Consider the following 20,103-nt stretch of genomic DNA (forward strand, 5'->3'; position numbering starts at 1 on the left):
AACTTTTTGAAAAATAATTTTTATTTTCCGTGACACGTGTATTACACGTGTGTTGGACATAACCATGGCAACCACTCATACACTCTGCGGACATACTCTGGATTTATCCATAAGTATAGAACACGCTCTCTTTACACACAATGTGCCCACTAAAACTGTGAAAGACCCTTAGCAGCGACAATACTGATCATTATTAACGCTTGTACATTTATACACACAGAGAGCAGTGAAAGTTTCTGTCCTCATCAGCAAAATCAAAAATTACATTCATATCACTTTTTTGGATATTTTGTGTACATGGAAAATTCACAAACTAGAATATATTTCTGTGCATTGTGCTTTTGAAGAATAATCTCAAACTGCTTCAACATCATATTGTACTATGTCGTAGTATATTTCTGACTTTGTGGTGAGGACAGTAACTTCCTACTAGTTTAAATCCACCCAATCATTCACTATGTACAAATTTTCACTCAATCAACACACAGATAAAATGGGAACAAATTAAAAATGGCACAAGAACATGTGCTTGATGTCACAGTTCATGCAGACGAACAATGCGAGAAAATACCGACTCCTACAAATGCTGTTCACCACCCCATGATGGATTATAATAGATCTTGATACACATGAAATACCGTGTAAACCTAAAAAAAAACCATGCTAAATAAGATTTTCTTAAAACAATGATTACCAACAATCATAATCTATAAATAAACAAAGTTAAATACAAGTTCAATCCTCCACTGAATTTTTTTTGTTCTAATTGTTATACTGCCCTGTTACAAATAGAAAATCAACATAACTGTGAATAAATATTTCTAATCGGCCTTTACAACATATATTATAGTTGTTACGTCAAAAAAGTAAAGATTTAAAGTTGGCCAGACTAAAATGTCTGCCAAAGAAGTAATGTACAGCTTTCAGTATACAAAGGGGGTTAACTCTTGCAAGTTCAACAACAAAATTAGCAAATGCTTGCACCAAATCTTAAAAACTATCAGCAGTTGTGCTTTTCTTTTTTTAAAAAATTGAAACTGAAATTTCAGTTCCCAAACATTAGAAAGTAATTATTGCTATCCAATGCCCAAAGATAAAATATCAGATAAAAATAAATGCACCTAAAATGTTAGAAAGTTTGTTTTTAACACTGCACAGTAACCAATATCCAGAGTTCTTGAAAATATCGATTTCGTCCAATTTGCTTTGAAAATTATCAATGTTCAACATTAAACATTGCTTTATCAGTCTAAATGTCAAATGTGTAAAATAGTGAAATTTGGAATTTCAAAATCTTCTTTATTTCAATTTTGGCTTTTAGATGTGGTTGCCAACAATATCACCATGGTTACAACCAAACTGGTGATATCCAGACTGGATAAGATAATTTCAGAGGGAAATCAAGAATATTTAATGGCAAAAATTAATTAAAAAAAAAAAAAAAAAAATGAATTCTAGGTGGCCTCCAGTTCTCAACAGCTTACTATAATGACTGTCATTTGGTATGGAGCTGATAATAATGTATTAGGACCAATCATGTTCTAGGTTCTGTCAGTTTGAATGTTTCACAAAATCAAGAATGCTATTTCAAGAACTCTGAATGTCTTCCAGTATTTGCACCACAACTAGATTAGTACGTAAAAGCACACATGACCAAACATGAAAACATTATATAACTAAAAATAATGTGACAGGTAACATGTTTTTTGTCACTTAAGTAACCATTGAACAGTTCACATAATCGGTCCATCACAAGAAAGATACTGTAATCACACAATTTTCAATAAATTTTCCATTTTACAATATCTACTTTTAATTCAAGTACAAAATTCTATGTCCGATCAAGATCAATTCATAAAATTTAGACTACACAAAAAAGAGAGAAAAAAACTCTTACCAGCAAACACAATTTAAAAAAATTTCAATTAAAATTTAGCATTAAAAGTTTTTAAAAAAAATTCCCTTCAAACTTAATAAATTCTAAATATACATTCAGTACTGTTAGTTCAATTATCCTTGAACATTACTTCTTAATCATTAATAAAGGCTTCTATCATAAACAGAATTAATTTTCTCAGGAGGATGGAAAGACAAGTATATATTTTTTCTTTAATATTAAGTTTTAATAATTAATATCATAATCTCATATGTGTGGATTTCAATAACTTAAGACAATTACCACAAAATCCTTTACAAACACCGAGAAATTTGATTAATCAGAACATTTCAATTTACACTACCTCGCCTGCTTTCAATTGTTCATAGACATGATTATCTCAACTTAAGGATCCTGTGCAATTTGATTCACGATAAAATAGCCTTCCTTATGTAGACCTTGGAAACCACATAATTAACAAGAGGCCCATGGGCCATTCCACTCACCTTGGCCCTGTCATTGTTAATGCTGTGATTTTTAAAAGATTTTTTTTATCAATCTTTCTTCCCATGAAAGTTTTTGACCCCATATTGTGGCCCCAACCTAAGGATCACAACACAACTGAAAGTGAATTCACACAACAGAGATGTCTCAACAGTCAACACCAATATGACTAACATGACCTTGCTGTTCTGGATAAGATCAAGGTCATAGATCAAGGTATGAAATGAAAGACCTTGCTTTAAGACATTTATATACAAAATATGAAAGCTCTATCTTAAATAGTTCAGGAGATATTGAATGTCAGATTTTTATCATAAGTACGTCAAACTTCCAGGTAAAGGTCACAAGGTACAACAACAATCTATATAAAAATATGAAAGCTCTACCTTAAATAGTTTAGGATATATTTATTAAGTCAGGTTTTTAAAAAAGTAGATCAAGGTCACAGGATCAAATACAATTGTATCACAAGATCTTGTCATAAAGAATCTAAATACAAAATATGAAAGCCCTGCTTGTATAGTTCTGAAGATATTTAACATGTGACGTTTTCTTAAAAGTAGGTCAAATTTCAAGGTCACAAGGTCAAAGTATGAAATGAAAAGTCTTGCCACAAGAAATCTATATACAAAATATGAAAGATCCATCTTAAATTGTTCAGGATATATTGAAGAGGTATGATTTCTATTTTAAGTAGGTCAAACTTCCAGGTCAAGGCACCAAGATCACACACCATTGCATCACATGAAAGGTCTTGCTGTAAGAATGTATATACAAAATACGAAAGCCTTAGCTTAAATAGTTCAAGAGACATTCTTAAAGATTTTTCCTATATATCTTATCAGCATATAAAACTTCCATCCCCTATTTCGGTCCGATCCTACACCGCGGGCCATGATTTGCACAAACTTAAATCTACTCTATGTCAGGAAGCTTTCATATAAATTTCAACTTCTCTGGCTCAGTGGTTCTTTTGAGAAGATTTATAAATTACCCCACTCTATTTTCGCATTTTCATGATTTTCTCCCCTTTAAAGGGGGCATGTTCCATCATTTGAACAAACACGAATCCCCTTTACCCAAGAAAGCTTTAAGGTAAGTTCGATTAAAATTGGCCCTGCGCTTATGGAGAAGAAGTCTAAAATATTAAAAGTTTACGAATGGACAGAAGACAGACAAAACTTGATCAGAAAAGCTCACCTGAGCCGAAGAAGACTCGGGTGAGCTAACAAATGAGACAGACACATTTGAATTCTCATTATCAAATACTCAAAGATCATCAATGTCCATAAGCCCTAGTTCCGAAACATCCACACGAGAAACTACCAGTTACACATTTTATCCAATTTGAAAACACACTCAATAATTTGATATGAAATCTCTCCACTTCACATCACCATGCTCATTCGTGCTCATGTCGCTTGGTCATATAAATATTACATCACCATCATACACAGGGAACAGATAATGGAGAATCACGAGCGCATCACACAGCCAACACATAACAGGCAGGTTTATCATTCAAATTCCCTAGGTTTCCTTGAATGCTAATCCAATTCAAATCAGATTTAGTATATTCTAAATTAAGTAACTTGAAAAATGAAAGTGCATCATTGTGATGTTAGGATGCCTTCGTAAAGTCAAATAGTTTGACACAACAGGCCCTAATCTTACATGCTTGCATACAACATTAAACGACGGTCAATGTTAGCACTATCTCAGTCAGGATTTCCTACACATATTTTGTCACTGTGCATATTTTGTTTGTCCAAAGTTGGCTTCTTTCTCCAAATTTTCTAGAAATACATCCTGAAAAACAACTACACTACTATTCATTTCCCTTACACTTGTGGCGTATGTCACCCCGTGGATAAACGATATCTTTATCCAACATCTGTCAGATAAAGTCACCCCGTGGATAAATGATAGCTTTATCCAACATCCGTCAGATAAAGTCACCCCGTGGATAAACGATAGCTTTATCCAACATCCGTCAGATAAAGGTACTTTCTGGTTATTGCATGCTGCGTTTAACCTTGTGTGAAGTTAGACAGAATTAAAATGATATCTAAAATAGTGCGATTTTAAATTTACTTTACCCAGCTCATTGAAACAGTGTATATGTTCGCTTAGCATAGCCTTCCAAATACACGGTATATACACGGCGAATAAAAGATATACAACTTCCCACTACAAAGATGCTATTTTTGTGCTATTCTTCGCATGATTCAACATACTTCCCCTGTTAATTTCTGTGTATATACTCTATCATGTCTACGATGAATTGATTGCTGTCACAGCTTTTAATGAGAATTAAATAAGATTATCTTCATCAAAATTACCATGTATCGAGATTGTATTGCAGAATATTTGGATAAAGAGGCCAGAAATGAGACAAACTTCATCAGTGAAGCTTTTATCACAGCCAATACCACAAACAAGTTCCTATTGCTCACTACCTACTACTGTCTAACAAAAATACCACTATACCGAGCCAGAAATTCTATGTTGAAGTTATTCTTGCATTTTTTTGACGACAGATTTCCTGTACAATTTCTTGTTTACTTCCTGTGGCGAAGACATTGTGACCATTGCTGAACTTTAAAGTCGAAGACTTCCCCCGGGGGTGAAGTAGTGTTGATTTGATTTGTTGATAAAATTTTCTTCATCACTTCTTCTCACACAGCCTGGTATTCAAACAGTAAACTCTCAAAGAAAACATTTCATGCTGGTTGCCAAGGAAAACATCATTGCCATGGTAACACTCACAACTTCCATCACTGAATCACATATTTGGCAAGTAAAAAATAACAAGAATGTTGTTTATAACACCTAATAAACAAGTATGACGATTTTGTTTTTCTGCATTGTACACAAGAAGCATCAGTGTTGGAAATTATTTTCAATAATTTATGTACAATTCATCACTATTCACAACTGTTCTTCCTCATCATTTTCAACAAGGAATTTCCCCCACTATCCCAGATGAAAGCTTGATCACATGAAATATTCTTCAAGTCCTTTCACCCTTGCACTACACTCTGGAGAGAAAACATACATGGTTTAATCCCTCCAGAATTAATCACAAGCCTCGTTTCCATCAGGGATTTAATCCAACCTTCAATTTGGTAAGATCAAGCACCCTGCTATCTTCCAGTGAGAATGGGGAGGGCAAAGTGAATTAGAAAATATCACACTAAACTGATTATCATAGTTTCTCGCCGAACGTGAATGAGGGGGATTGGCTGAGAGTTAGTGCATGTGTACCAGTGGATGGTGGTCCCGGGCTCTGAGTCATTAGTGAGGGGTCATTTGAATGCCTGAAAGAAAACACAAGTGATCAAATATAAACCAAAATAATTGTCAAAAAGTTAGGGCTGAAACGATTCACCGAGATATCGATACTGTTCAATATAAACTCTCGATTCAATGTTCGATTCATTGCCTCGATTTTTAGTTATTACAAACAGGTTCATAAAATACATCAGACTCAGCCTGTACTTATTATTTTTTACCTGGATGAGGGACAAAATAGCGTCAAATAACGTTCAGACTGTTGTTTGCCTTGAGGATGGCAAAAATAATCATGAACTTTTATCAGTTTAAAATACAGAGCCAACAGTTATCTTGCCGTTTGGCAGTTTTGAAACATTTTGCTTTTAAAATTATGATTTTGAATCTTGGTAATTAAATTTTTCTTCAATGTTATTATTGGTTTCTTCTGTAAATTGTATCGAATTGAAAGTATTGAATTGTGGCATAGGTATTGCAATATGTATCGCATCATGAAGGGGGCGTATCGTTTCAGCCCTACAAAAAGTTGGATTTAAGCAATAGCTTTCAATTGCAAAATGTATTACTATAGATGGTATTTTGTGCTAAAATACTAAAACATCAATGATAGTTGAATTTTTTTATGTATCAAATTACTACATGCTTATGTATGCAGGATAATTCAATTAGAAATTCAAAATAATTCATACCTACATTGTATAATAAGACTTTCATTATTCATGTGAGAAAAATCAAAATCGGTCGGATGAAAATCAATGTTGTTTATACATGTACATTGTATTGTATTCGCAGTACATACAAATGTATATCTGCACTTCTTTCATTCCAAATTCTAATGCAACCGTTTAGTAATCTGAATTTTGATTGGCTAATGCACCAAGGTTTGAGGCATTTAAACAAGTATTCAAATGACAGAAAGCTATTCTAGTAGAATGTTACAATGTAAAACATCAAACGTAAACATTTCATGATGTATCATATTTTTTTGAAAATAAGCAAAACCAAACGAAATCATACATGACATACAAAGTTGCATTAGAATGGGAATAACCATCTTCTCGTTTGTTATTTGCGACCGATAGTGGCAATTTGACAGTCACAAACATCCGTATTCCCAGCTCTGATAACTATAATTCCCGGTAAAACTCAAGTTCGCGACCGCTAAATTCACTTTCACAGCGGCAAATAACAAACGAGATAATCATACTCTCAAAGTGGAATAAATGATGCTTTATATATGATTACATGCATTACAATGCAGATGGCATAAAGTGGGACAAATAATAAAGCAAATTCCTTTTAACGCACGTATTCACTTTACAAGAGGCCTACAGGGGTCATTAGTCACCTGAGCATTAGTTAAAGGTATCACTAGCCCCATGGGCTACAAAATCTATCATAATTTCCCTCTTTTTCAATACTTAATTAAGCTAATTCTAAAATTCAGCAGCAGTATAAAACATGTGTTCTTTTAAAAACCAAAAATGCCCCCGAAAGTGCCCATACTGATAAAATACACTATTTTGAACCCACCCTAGAATCAGAACCCCGGGGTTGTGAAATTCACAATTTTGGTACATCCCCTTTTTGCTTTTCCTCAAGTATGCATTTAGTTTTTATATAATATCAACAAAATTAAAGAGGACATCTTTCAATGATAAAGACATACCAACACCCCCTACCCCTGGGGTCATGAAATTTACAAGTTTGGAAATAAATATCCATTAGTTTCAATTTAGTATTAAGAGCAGTAAGGAAGATGCTATTCAAATATTTTGCACATGAACACTATATGCCAAGTTTGGCTCCGCCATGGAGTCATAACCTCTACCCCGGGGATCATGAAATTTACAATTTTGGTAAAGATCTTCCTACTCTACATGACTATGCATTTAGTTTCTCTTACATGTGTGGTTATAGAGAAGATTTTTAAATTGATCATTCACGACACGGTAATTTTTGCCCCAACCCTAACGATCCAGGAATCCTAAAATTCACAATTCATGTCTCCCTTGTGCCAAAGATGCTTTGTACCAAATTTGAAAAGAATTGGAAAGGTATTCATCAAGAAGTTAAATATGTTCATTTGTTAATGCACGATGACAGACAGATTGCGACGGACAAAAACCAATAGCACTAGATCACCAACAAGGACTCAAGTGACCTAAAAATACATGAAGGTGTGTGAAACGTTTTAACGAACAATGCTGACAAGCTAATGAAAACACACAAGAGCAACAAAAAAAAAACATGACTCAGCAGCGGATAAAGTTTCTAAGGGTTAATTTTTGCTAATTTCATCAGCATGGTAGTACATTTTCAGGAAATCAATGTGATATCCTACATCCATGTCTAACATAATTCAATTTCATTTGTAACATGCAATTTGATTGGCTGAGTTACATAATTTATTTTTTTGATCATATAAAATTGCTACATAAAGCACTGTGATGTTATCAATGCTTTAAATTTTTGTTTTAAATTTATCAACAACAAAAAAAAAAAGAAAAAAAAAAAGAAAAAAAAAAGAAAAAAAAAAAAAAAAAGAGCAAATTTAATAGCAATGTTATGATATTATTCCATACTTTGCTTTCAAATAAAGAAAGTTGGGAATAATTTATGATCGGGTTTGTTTCCACCATACTAGTACGTGTAATAGCCGAAATTAACGTCTTTTGAACTTTACCCACGTTTGCTCTGTGATGAATATGCCCCCGCCGAAACAATGACGTTACATTTATATGTTATCTGTACTTTTGTTTTGTCGTGTCACCACGGCCTAGTGGGGAACATTCAGATTGATCAATAGTCATCAGCGTCACCATCTGTCGACTGTGAGCGCGACTTTATTGATTCAGACCGTGATCTAAAGAAATTAAATCCATCATTAACACTTTTCATTTTCCAGACATTATCATCATATAAAGACAATAATTGTATTTTAGCAGTCAATTAACACTTTCAGTGTCACCATACATCTTCAAAACTTCAATTGCTTTAAGCAACATGCATCTTAATATTTTGTAATTTTAAAAAAAATTTATATGCATGCATCACGTGAATTTTTCATTTGTGACACAGTACATTCACAGATACATGTACAATAGTCTTCTGACATGTTATAAGTGTGCCATTCTCTCCCTCTACAAAACCTCTATCTAGTGATCGATCAGTCAACAGAGAGATAGGTTTTGATCCATTTATCTACTGAGTATTAAGGAACCACCCAACTTTCACTAATACAGTAGGAAATGTCTTTGTGCAATGAGAAAATACATGTATCAGTAAAAGGCAAGAATGATCTCACTAGAATTTAAAACCTTTTTGCTTCCACTTCAAAAGTTATATTTATATCCAATGTTAATAACGTTTTTTTACTACAGACATGCCAAAAAACTATATGCCTGCAAGTTTTTCATTCTGGGGTTTAAAAATTGCAAGAAGACTTGCCACTTATCCTGTAGCCTCGCTCGAGGTTATAAAACTTTTTTGAGCACGTTTTCATACTCAAACACTGTGTTTTAAATTGTAATCATACTCAAAAGTGAAGGTTATAAAACTTTCATAAAATCATTCTCATACTCAAATGGAGTACATGCTCAAGATATTTCAAGTATGCTTTGGAGCTTGCTCAGTGATGTACTTAAAACAAACATGGCTGGGTTTGAGTATGGTGTAAGTTTGACAACTTCCAGGCCAGGGGCCCATTTTACAAAACAACTTACAACAAAGTTGCAAGTCTTAAATTGTATAAAATGAGGGAATTAACACGTTTCCGAAACTTAATTTTCCACATTATTTTTTCACTATTTTACATTGGAGTGATTTATCTTGCAATAAACGGGAGAATTCCAGTATGCAAAGTTGGTCGTAAGTCATAAGTTCTTTTGTAAAATACACCCCAGGTCTTTACTTGTGGGTTTAAGGTACCCATGTTGAGATAAAAGTAATACATACCCTCTGGACTTAAGTTGTGTGGGTTTAAGGTACTCGTGTTAAGATAAAAGTTATACATACCCTCTGGACTTAAGTTGTGTGGGTTTAAGGTACTCGTGTTAAGATAAAAGTAATACATACCCTCTGGACTTAAGTTGTGTGGGTTTAAGGTACTCGTGTTGAGATAAGAGTAATACGTCTGGCCTCATCTCTTTTTTGTATAACAAGCACTGCCGAATGAAATTCTGAAAAATCGGAAGAGCTACGTCATATACAGAAATCGACGCACATTTACACGATACAGATCTACACTTCTAGTCACCATATATAACGTACAAACAAGACTTTGAATGGCAATGACCTTTAAATTTGGCAGAGAAATGCAATATATAAAATATCCTTGAAATAAATGTCTCAGCTATTCCGATAAATATATGAAATATCTTTAGAAATAAATGTCTCAGCTATTCTGATACACAAATTTTAATACACAAATTAACCCATGTAAAGAATGTACTCGCATAAAAAAGATTCCAAAAGAAATCTGACATACAGATATTAAAAATTCCAAAAGAAATCTGACATAGATATTATAAAGCAACATAATTTATTTCTTTACTGTAAATAAAATTCTATATACCAAAATTCTTAACTTTGCAACAAGAATCATGATCAACTTGCTCTCCTATTGCAATAGATACATACCACATGATGCACTGAAATTTTAGCTGTAAACAAACCCATTATCGCCTGCCACACATTACCTTAGCCTCCCCGCTGACCGGCGGCTTGGAAGGAAATTCTACCTCGGTAGCCTTTAATATTGTGTTTTCTTCTAAAATGGCAGCTTGAGATAAATTGTGTCCGAATGGCTACAAGACACAAAACTCATAAATTAACATTCATGAAATTATAAATTTCCTGTGAAAACACACTAGTATTACGGGAACACTTCCTAATTTGGGACCACAGTCACTGTTGACAAATTGATCACTGTTGGCAAATTGGAAACCTGTGAAAATTCATTCAATCAGATGACATACTATAGAAAAATTTGTATGTTGATAAAAACTTGGGTTGGGCAGGAGGACAGACAATGAGAACACTATCGAAGGTGTCACCATTGCCGGTGAAGGGCTGCAAAATTTAGGCCTATGCTCGGTGCTTACTGCCTTTAAGCAGGGAGGGATCTTTACCGTGCCACACCTGCTGTGACAAGGGACCTTAGTTTTTCATTTGAAGAATCACCCTATTTGGTCGCCTCTTATGGCAAGCAAGGGGTACTGAGGACCTATTCTAACCCAATTCCCACGGGATCATTTGACGGTGATGACTATTTGAACAATAAATGGAAAAGCAAATACAGTATAATATCTGTATCTCGACGTCTGAGTGTCTTGAACAAAATTTTGAGATACTTTTTTTTACTTCTAGCCTTTGTTTAGTATGAATGTCTGTCTGAGTGAATGAAAGAGTTGGAATTCTTAAAACCCTGTACCCCTGGTCAGGTTGGGTTGTAAGGGTTGTGTAAAAGCCTGACTATGTACCTGATTAAATGTTGTTAAAACTAAAAAGAAAAAAAAATTGCGATATCCGAACTTGTTTTATAATTTTGTTTAAGTGACTTTCCCTATGTTTCTAAATGTTCATTTGATGCACAACACTTGCACTTTAAATAATAATCATGTTGTTTTCTGTAATTGTTTATCCCAGTAATAAGTTCGATGTTGAAAGATAACCTCTTGAGGTGGAGAAATGTTGTTTTGTACCTACATTTCAAAACAACATTTATTGACCTCATAGCTTATCCTGCATCATCCATGAAAATAAGAACTTCATTTCTATTCTACTACAGCTCAGAAATATACCGTACAGCTGATCATTTTCACGTACAGCTATGAATTAGGTCACTTCAGACGTCATGGGAGCTTCAGAAAAGAAATACATGATTTTTGCTCACGACTAGGGTGAGATTATAGGATCTACTATTTGGAAAGATATTTCCAGTATTTAGTTTGCTGACGGATTATCAATGTGATGTAATCATCTGACCAGGCTTGGATTTCTCAAAGAAATCTAAAACTTAAATTTGAGTTTTCTTTCATTTGAGCAGTCAAAACTTGAATAAATTCTCAGACTTATGTCTAAGTTTCAACTTAAGGTTCTTTTTAAGAAATCCTGGCCTGCTCTGAACGCTGTCCAACTATACAGGTGAAACACGTATCAAGCTTGGACCGCAGACGACTGCTTTTTTGTTGAATGTAAAAAATATCCTACAGTCATTTATTTTATTGTCGTGTAAAAAATATAAAAATGGTAGGATTGCTGAAAAGCCATCATTTAGGTCTACCTAAAACAGCTGTTTGAAGGCAATATACAACGTCTAATCAGATCAAATAACATAAAAACCAGGATGGTCTCAATAAGCTGTTTGAAGGCAATATACAACGTCTAATCAGATCGAAAAACACAAAAAAACCAGGATGGTCTCAATAAGTAAATCCATCAATGTATTTTTCTAGGGAACATTTCTAAATTATGTAACACTGTTCTGGTACTCTGTTGATTAATTGGTACGTAATGGAGAGTATTTCTTTGATCTCTGCAATAACAATGGCACTGTAGAAAACAAAGTACTACATCTCGATTACTAACAGTCTCTTAGCAATGCCATTACTGCATACAGGGAAATATTCGCCACCGCTTTGTTTTTGCCCCTTTTTGCCCTTGTTGTCACTGGGCGAATTTAAGAGTGGGCGAAACTATTTTTTCTCTCATATCTCTCTTTTAACACAAATATGTCTGGGCGAATTTAAAAAGCAGCGAAACTGTCTGCAAGTGTAGAAAGGCGAAAATAAAACGGAACGAAACTGTCTGCAAGTGTAGAAAGGCGAAAATAAAACGGAACGAAACTGTCTGCAAGTGTAGAAAGGCGAAAAATAATACAGGGCAAAAATAACCGTATATACAGTAATTTCTTGGAAGCTTCATTTTGTCACATGTGCTAGAAAGAATTCACTGCCATATACAAGACCTTAACAGTATGCAAATAACACGAAAAAAGATTACGCTTTCAATGCTATTCCACTACATGCACGTACCTTTTTGCCATATAAACACTGGTAAAATATCACGCCCACTGACCACACATCAACCTTGGAAGAAATTTTTGGAGGATTTTTCCCCACAACAAAGCACTCTGGTGGTAAATACCTGTACAAGACAAAAAAATAACACAGATAAAATGAAAATCTACACTCGTGTCCATGAACACCGACTTCTACTATCACATGAGAGAATGTAATGTAAATTTTTTTGAACCACACAGACAGACATACGCTTCAGATTCAGTGTCTGAAAATTCATCTTGTGTTATGCAAAAGACTGAAAAAAATTTCCTGCCTACCAGTATGTTCCCGCTCCTTGAGAAGTGAGATCCATGCCATCAGGAGTAATATTTTCCTCATCCATGATCTTGCTGAGGCCGAAGTCCGTGATCTTAATCTCCCCACTAACAGACCCGCTTCCCAGTAATATATTTCCTGCAAAATACACCAAATCCGGCATGAGATTTACCTGCCAATCCTGAAGACTTTCCAAAATCATTTTATTCATCTATAAATTATTTAGTCTCATTTATTTCTATAGCATACTGTAGTTAGTTTTTTATTTTATATATATTTTTTGGGTGGTGTCTGTGTGTGTTAGTTTAGCATAATGTCACAGAATCTATGAATTAATTAACAAACATCTAACCATCATATCATCTCAGTTACATCTCTGTTGATACAGTGTCAATCTATGGCTAGAATGCCATCGGTCTCGCAAAAATGAAATGTCATGAACATTTCCTCAACAAACAGTTTCACACAATTAAGGCATTCGTCCTTCACTACCCTCGACAAAGTTTCACACAATTAAGGCATTTGTCCCTCTCTACCCGCCTTACACACAATTAAGGCATTCGTCCCTCACTACCCTCGACAAAGTTTCACACACTTAAGGCATTCGTCCCTCACTACCCCCCTTTACACACACTTAAGGCATTCATCCCTCACTAACCCCCTTTACACACACTTAAGGCATTCGTCCCTCACTACCCCCCTTACACACACTTAAGGCATTCGTCCCTCACTACCCCCCTTTACACACACTTAAGGCATTCGTCCCTCACTATCCCCCTTTACACATACTTTACCTGGTTTTAGGTCATAGTGAATCACAGGGGGCTTGATCTCATTGAGATATTTGAGAGCGCTGACCGTCTGCGAGATGATCGAGCGAGCTTCCTTTTCTGGAATGGATTTGTTCTGCTTTAGGTAGAAGTCAAGGTCATTTCCCTCACAATACTCCAGCACCGTGCAGAATCTGCAAAAATAGAGAATTCTATGTTCAATGGAGTCAGAACAAGAGAACAGTTAAGTTTGGGTTGATGTGTACATGACAACAGTTAAGTTTGGGTTGATCTGTACATGACAACAGTTAAGTTTGTGTTGTACATGACAACAGTTAAGTTTGTGTTGTACATGACAACAGTCAAGTTTGGGTTGATCTGTACATGACAACAGTTAAGTTTGGGTTGTACATGACAACAGTTCATAAGAGACGAAGACTTTGCACTTACGAATTATTGTCGATTTCAAAAACATCATATAACCGAACAATCCTGGGATGGTCCAATGTTTTGTGAATGTTGTATTCCCTTAGGGCGTGTCTACAAAACAACAACAGTGAATTACTCAGATTTGTCTGCAATAAGCGTAAAATATGTTTTATCAACCTGCGTTCAACTGCGAAACAATACATCCAAGTGGCAAGTGATCTAATTGGGCCAAGTTCCCTGCACTAGTTTCTAACCTGGGAAAGACTGAAAGTCATTTTTCTATAACCAAAGCACGGAAGGCAGGAAAGTAACCTGAGAAAACTACACAACTACTAAAAATTTATGAGACTATTTCAGCGAATTTGTCTTGTAGGATATCTCAGTACAACATAATACACATGACGAGAAGTCCGGTTTCTTAAATACTAGGTATATATTGCATAATCTTAACTTTTATGCTAAGACTGCCTCCTGAATTTACCCATTAATATATTCTCACACACCATTAGTGATTTTACAAAAATTGAGTTGACTGAATGATGGAAATACGAATTTTGACAACCCCATGCCGTGCACACCTACTTTATGTAATTGGCTTTTTTATCGTCTTTCCATTCTCGATTTAACTGGTGAATTTTACATGCAACATATCTTTGCTCCTTGAGGTCAAAGCCCTGTGGTAAAGAAAAATTGAGAGATTATTTTTTTTTTTTTTTACAACATACCTAGAAAAGACAAGACTTAAACACATCAGACAGTGAATCTCCTAGATTAAACTGCTTAAGGAGGTACTCTACATCGTCACAATGGCCGACTTCCTTTAAAACATGGAGGAAAATATGAATATCAGCAATATTTGTCTATTCATTAAAAAAATTATCACCTAGCTGAGTAGCTCAGTAGGTATGCATGCCGACTGCTGAACTGTAGATCGCAGGTTCGAGTTCAGCAGGGGTTTTAAATATTTTTCAGATTGCTTTCTACTAAAACTGCATTTTTGACTAAATAAAGTAAATTTGAAAGTTTTCAATTTCAAAAATATTGTTGTACATATCCTCCACTTCTCATCTACATCAAATTTCTCTGGTGTAGCATACCTCCTTAACATTTTCATATGATCTTCTACAGTAAAATCCAAAACCACAAAACATGGTTATAATTTCTTTACCTTGTGAACTTCACTAAATCCGCCTTTCCCTAGTAAATTTAATAATAAATATCTTTCATTGAGAGTTGGATGGTCCTTAAACCTGTAATAGACAGAAAAAGCATATGTAAACAAAATAATTACTTCATAAACAAACTTCACCTAGAACTTTTAAGCTTCCTTGAAAATAATCAGTTATCTGAAATTCTTTTATTTTAATAAGTATGACAATTCATATTAATTCTGTGCATGCAGACACTCGTACTTTTCATGTCATTTGGAGTCCTGCTTAGGTAATTAGCAGATCCGGAAAAAAATGCACGTATAAGAATTCTGCTAGGGTATTACCAGATCGAAATAATAGGCGAGTATACGGCCAAAGAAAAGCAGTTGTAGTTTCATGATAATGAGTTTGGGTGGTTTTGCAATCTATCTCAGCTTGGATAATTATAGAATAAGACAAAAGAAAAGCATTATTGATTTCTCAATAACAGGTACATGTAGTGAATGATTGTTTGATTTTAACGCATGCTTTGTATATCTGTTTGTAGTCGTAATTAGATATACAAGTACATAAATATTTCAATTTTAGTGCTTCTAAATGTATGATTGATTGTATCTTGCTTAATGTCTCGCTCGAGAATTTTTCACTCATATGGAGACATCACCAAGACCGGTGAAGGGCTTCAAATTTAGGCCTATGCTCGGCGCAGTAAGGGTTCTTTAGCGTGCCACACCTACTGTGACATGGGTTATCCGTTATTTTTAAGGTCATCTCCGAGGACCCGTGACATTCACACCTTATGCCGAGCGTTTGGCGATGGAACTGTCACTACCTGTTTTAATGACTTAGGTCTGTCACGGCCGGGATTCGAACCCGGCCTTCCACATGCGGGGCGAACACTCTAACCTCTCGGTCACCGCGGTGGTGTATGAATATATCATGATTTACATAAAAAAACAAATTGTCAATGTTTATTTCAATTTACATATCAACTAAGTAAGCATATTGATTCCTAATTTGAATATCTAACATATGCGATTCAGTTATCCAGACATTTTTGCTAGGAACCTATTCATCTGGATCAATAAATCCAGACATTTTATTTTTCCGGACAATTTTGCTCGGAACCTAACCACCGTACTCTGCTTTCAAATACTACCAAAATCAATATAAATTAATGCTATAAACTTAAATCATTTTCTTCCCCTTGAGGGGTAATTGTCATGATTTACCAGTTTAAATCTCCCAACAACTGAGAAACTAAATTACCACAAAGAGAAGAATTGTTCACCATGAATTGTGTAATTTTTCCTTAAAATGCCGAAATTTTACCCCATGATAGTCAGTGTCTGACTTTACAGTATGTAAATAATGTTTAAACTTTCTGTGTCCCTGAAAACGTCTGCAACACGAGATATCACTACAACAAAAACAACTCTGGCAAACCTGGAGTTATCCTCATTATGGATTCGTTTGAGCTCTCGTATGTGAAGATTCCTCTCCCTTTCTAATTTCTCTAGTTCTAACTGAATGTCCGCATCTTCCTTTTTTAGACTAGCTTGTCGTAATTTTAGGATTTCATCCTGTTCGTAAAACTCTGCTAATGTCAGACTGAAAAAGAAATTTTACGCAAACATTAACTCTCCTTACTGATGAGAATGATAAAGAGGAATCCAAATTGGATATCATTACAGATTATGACAATCCAACACTACATGCACGCCTGAACAGTTTTATAACGACTTATATGCCCACTTACGGTTTCTCTCCACCTGGTTTTAGAAAATTGTCGTTTTTGGAATTTTTTGTGACTGTGGAGTTGGGTTTTTTCTTGACTAGAAGTTTTCGCTGTTTCTCAATATCTTCCCTCTCCTGTGCAATCCTCTCCTGTTGCCTGGCAACGATAAAAATTATCACAGCTTTTAAAATTCAAATTCTGGACAGATGCACAATGAATAAAGGTAATGATTTCAAATGTTCCAGGTCTTCAGATCACGATGAAAATTTACTTTTACATTGTCAGATATGCTAGCTTTAAAATCATAAAGTTACCCTAATCAATTCATTGTATGACTGACTGATAAATAAAGAGTATTCAAATGAGCAAATACATCATAGGCATGACAATCGATCGCGCTGTTAAAAGTGTTGGGTTTTTTTCATGCCACTTCTAGATTTGCGCGAGCCCATTAAAACCAAAAAATCAACATCTACACAGTAGACAATAAGCCCAAAGTGGCCAGAGTCTCAACATGCTCACCTGAGAAAATTTACGTAACTGGTGCACACTGTTTTGTATGACCAACCTTGACTCGAAGTACACAAGTTTGATTAAGGTCACATCTTTTAATGTCAAAATGAAGGAGTCAAAATTCAAAAGCTCTATCACTGGGAATTCAAATGCTATGACCAATGTTGTCTTTGAAAAGTAGGTCAAAGGTCATTATCAAGATCTCAAGGTCAAACATTTTGTACCATTATAGGTCTTGCAAACAAAAAAAGAAAAGAAAAGAAATTAAACGATAGGCACATGGGCCTAGAATTGCTCTTCTGATACATTGTAGAACAGGCAAAAATTCTCACTAACCAAGATTCATCAATTAACAAAGTTTGATTGATTGAATGTTGTTTAACGTCCCTCTCGAGAATATTTCACTCATATGGAGACATCACCACTGCCGGGAAGGGCTGAAAAATTTAGGCCTATGCTCGGCGCTTATGGCCTTTGAGCAGAGAGGGATCTTTATTGTGTCACACCTGTTGTGACAAGGGACCTCAGTTTTTGCGGTCTCATCCGTAGGACCGCCCCATTTAGTTGCCTTTTACGACAAGCAAGGGGTACTGAGGACCTATTCTAACCCGGATCCCCACGGGACAACAAAGTTTGATGATGTTAAGTCAAATAAGACCTGAAAATTTAAGTGTAACTGTCCAAAAGTAGGTCACGGTGACCTACTTATGGTCGACACACTGAAGACTCAAGATGCATCAACTGACAAGTCAAATAGTATTCAAATATAGCCGTCAAATTCCAAAAGAAGGCCACAATGACCTACTTTTTGGTTGACACACTCCAAAGACTCAAGATGCATCAACTGACAAAGTTTGATAATTGAAGTCAAATAGTATCTGAAATATTCAGATATAAACGTTAAATTCCAAAAGTAGGTCACAGTGACCTACTTTTTGGTCGACACACTCTGAAGACCCAATACTCATCAACTGACAAAGTTTGATGACTGTAAGTCAAATAGTATCTGAAATATTCAAATATAGTCGTCAAAATCCAAACATACGTCACAGTGACCTACTTTTTAGTCAACACACTCTGAAGACTCAACATGCGTCAACTGACAAAGTTTGATAATTGTAAGTCAAATAGATTATGAAATATTAAAATATAGCTGTCAAATTCCAAAAGTAGGTCACGGTGACCTACTTTTTGGTCAACAAACTATGAAGACTCAAGATGCATCAACTGACAAAGTTTGATGATCCTAGCCTTAATAGTGTCCAAAATATGCATCTAAAATTGAAAATGTGAAATTTGAATGTCTGCAAAAAGTAGGTCACTGTGACCTACTTTTTTGAATAAATATGTTTCGAGGCCTCTAGACGCATCAACTTACAAGGTTTGATGATTCTAAACCTCTCGGTATCTGAAATAACAATCTAAAATGTATTCATAAATGATTAGCCATAAATTTCAGAAAGTAGGTCATGGCGACATACTTTTCACATGACGCAGTTCAACGTCCCATGATCCATCAACTGACAACTTTTGATGATCATAGGCTCAAAAGTGTCCAAGATGTGCATCAAAATCCATTTAATAATAATTACCTGAGAAATTCAAAAAGTAGGTCACCATGACCTACTTTTGAGACAACATGATATTAGGTCCTAAGATGCATCAACTGACAAAATTTTATGATCCTAGTCCTTATACTAAGCAAAATATCAAGTTTTAACAAAACAAAATTTAAGGTCAAGTTTGAAGTGACCTTGAGACCACACCCTCTACCCCAGGATGATGCCTTGAACAATTTCTTATTTACAACCTATCCTCATTCTTATGCATAAGTTTGGTGATAATTTGTCCAGTGGTTCTTGATAAGATTTTTTAGCAACCACTACTTTTGTTTGCATTTTTCTAATTATCTCCCCTTGTTAAAGGGTCACACCCCTAGTTTTAGTACAAATGAAAGCCTTTGGGCCAAGGATGCCCTGTGACAAATTTGACAAAAATTGGCAAAGGGGTTCTTGAGATATAGCCCTTTTCCCAAAAAGTTGACGCACACCGCACGCCAGACATATGGCCATATGATTAGCTCTTCTGAGTCGAAAGCCTTCGGCTCAGAAGAGCTAAAAAAATGGACAAGTAAAACATGAAAGTTCTTGACTCTAATATCATGTTGTCTCAAAAGTAGGTCATGGTGACCTGGTGATCTGGGTAACGATCAAGTTTTTGAAACGTAGTAATGTCACCTAGTAACCAACACCTATTTGTATTCTAGTGAGCACTAACTTCATTAGGTCCGTAAATGCCCATCCATCCACCCAGTTCTCCACAAACGTGGCCCCTTGTCTCTGGGTGACAAACTGCCCTAGACGTAACCGATTCCCCATCGACTTCTGCCTCGTCGTCTTCTTCTCCAACTTGCTCTGTAAATTCAGGGTACATATTCAAAATACCGTGATACAGTAAATCAACTCTACTGCACTATATAATTGTCTTC

General features: G+C 35.2%; 1 protein-coding gene across 5 annotated transcripts in view; it reads right to left on the bottom strand.

The window, feature by feature from the left end:
• The window catches only part of LOC125666805 (serine/threonine-protein kinase tousled-like 2), a 52,052-nt gene continuing 31,949 nt past the window's right edge, over nt 1-20,103 (bottom strand). For 2 of the 5 annotated variants that reach the window (XM_048900098.2, XM_048900099.2), the window contains exons 10-21: nt 19,893-20,029; nt 17,124-17,258; nt 16,811-16,975; nt 15,382-15,463; nt 14,796-14,887; nt 14,235-14,324; nt 13,809-13,978; nt 13,017-13,152; nt 12,712-12,823; nt 10,375-10,482; nt 9,752-9,855; nt 1-5,700 (exon numbers count right to left, since the gene is read on the bottom strand). In XM_048900098.2, the coding sequence (XP_048756055.1) occupies nt 5,589-5,700; nt 9,752-9,855; nt 10,375-10,482; nt 12,712-12,823; nt 13,017-13,152; nt 13,809-13,978; nt 14,235-14,324; nt 14,796-14,887; nt 15,382-15,463; nt 16,811-16,975; nt 17,124-17,258; nt 19,893-20,029 (1,443 nt within the window). In that variant the 3' untranslated portion in view covers nt 1-5,588. Of the gene's footprint in view, nt 5,701-8,360; nt 8,541-9,751; nt 9,856-10,374; nt 10,483-12,711; nt 12,824-13,016; nt 13,153-13,808; nt 13,979-14,234; nt 14,325-14,795; nt 14,888-15,381; nt 15,464-16,810; nt 16,976-17,123; nt 17,259-19,892; nt 20,030-20,103 lie in introns of all 5 variants that reach the window. The other 3 variants (XR_007366913.2, XM_048900100.2, XR_007366914.2) reach the window with 3 other exon arrangements.

This window comes from Ostrea edulis, chromosome 10, assembly GCF_947568905.1.
Source record: "Ostrea edulis chromosome 10, xbOstEdul1.1, whole genome shotgun sequence".
NCBI classification, from domain to species: domain Eukaryota; kingdom Metazoa; phylum Mollusca; class Bivalvia; order Ostreida; family Ostreidae; genus Ostrea; species Ostrea edulis.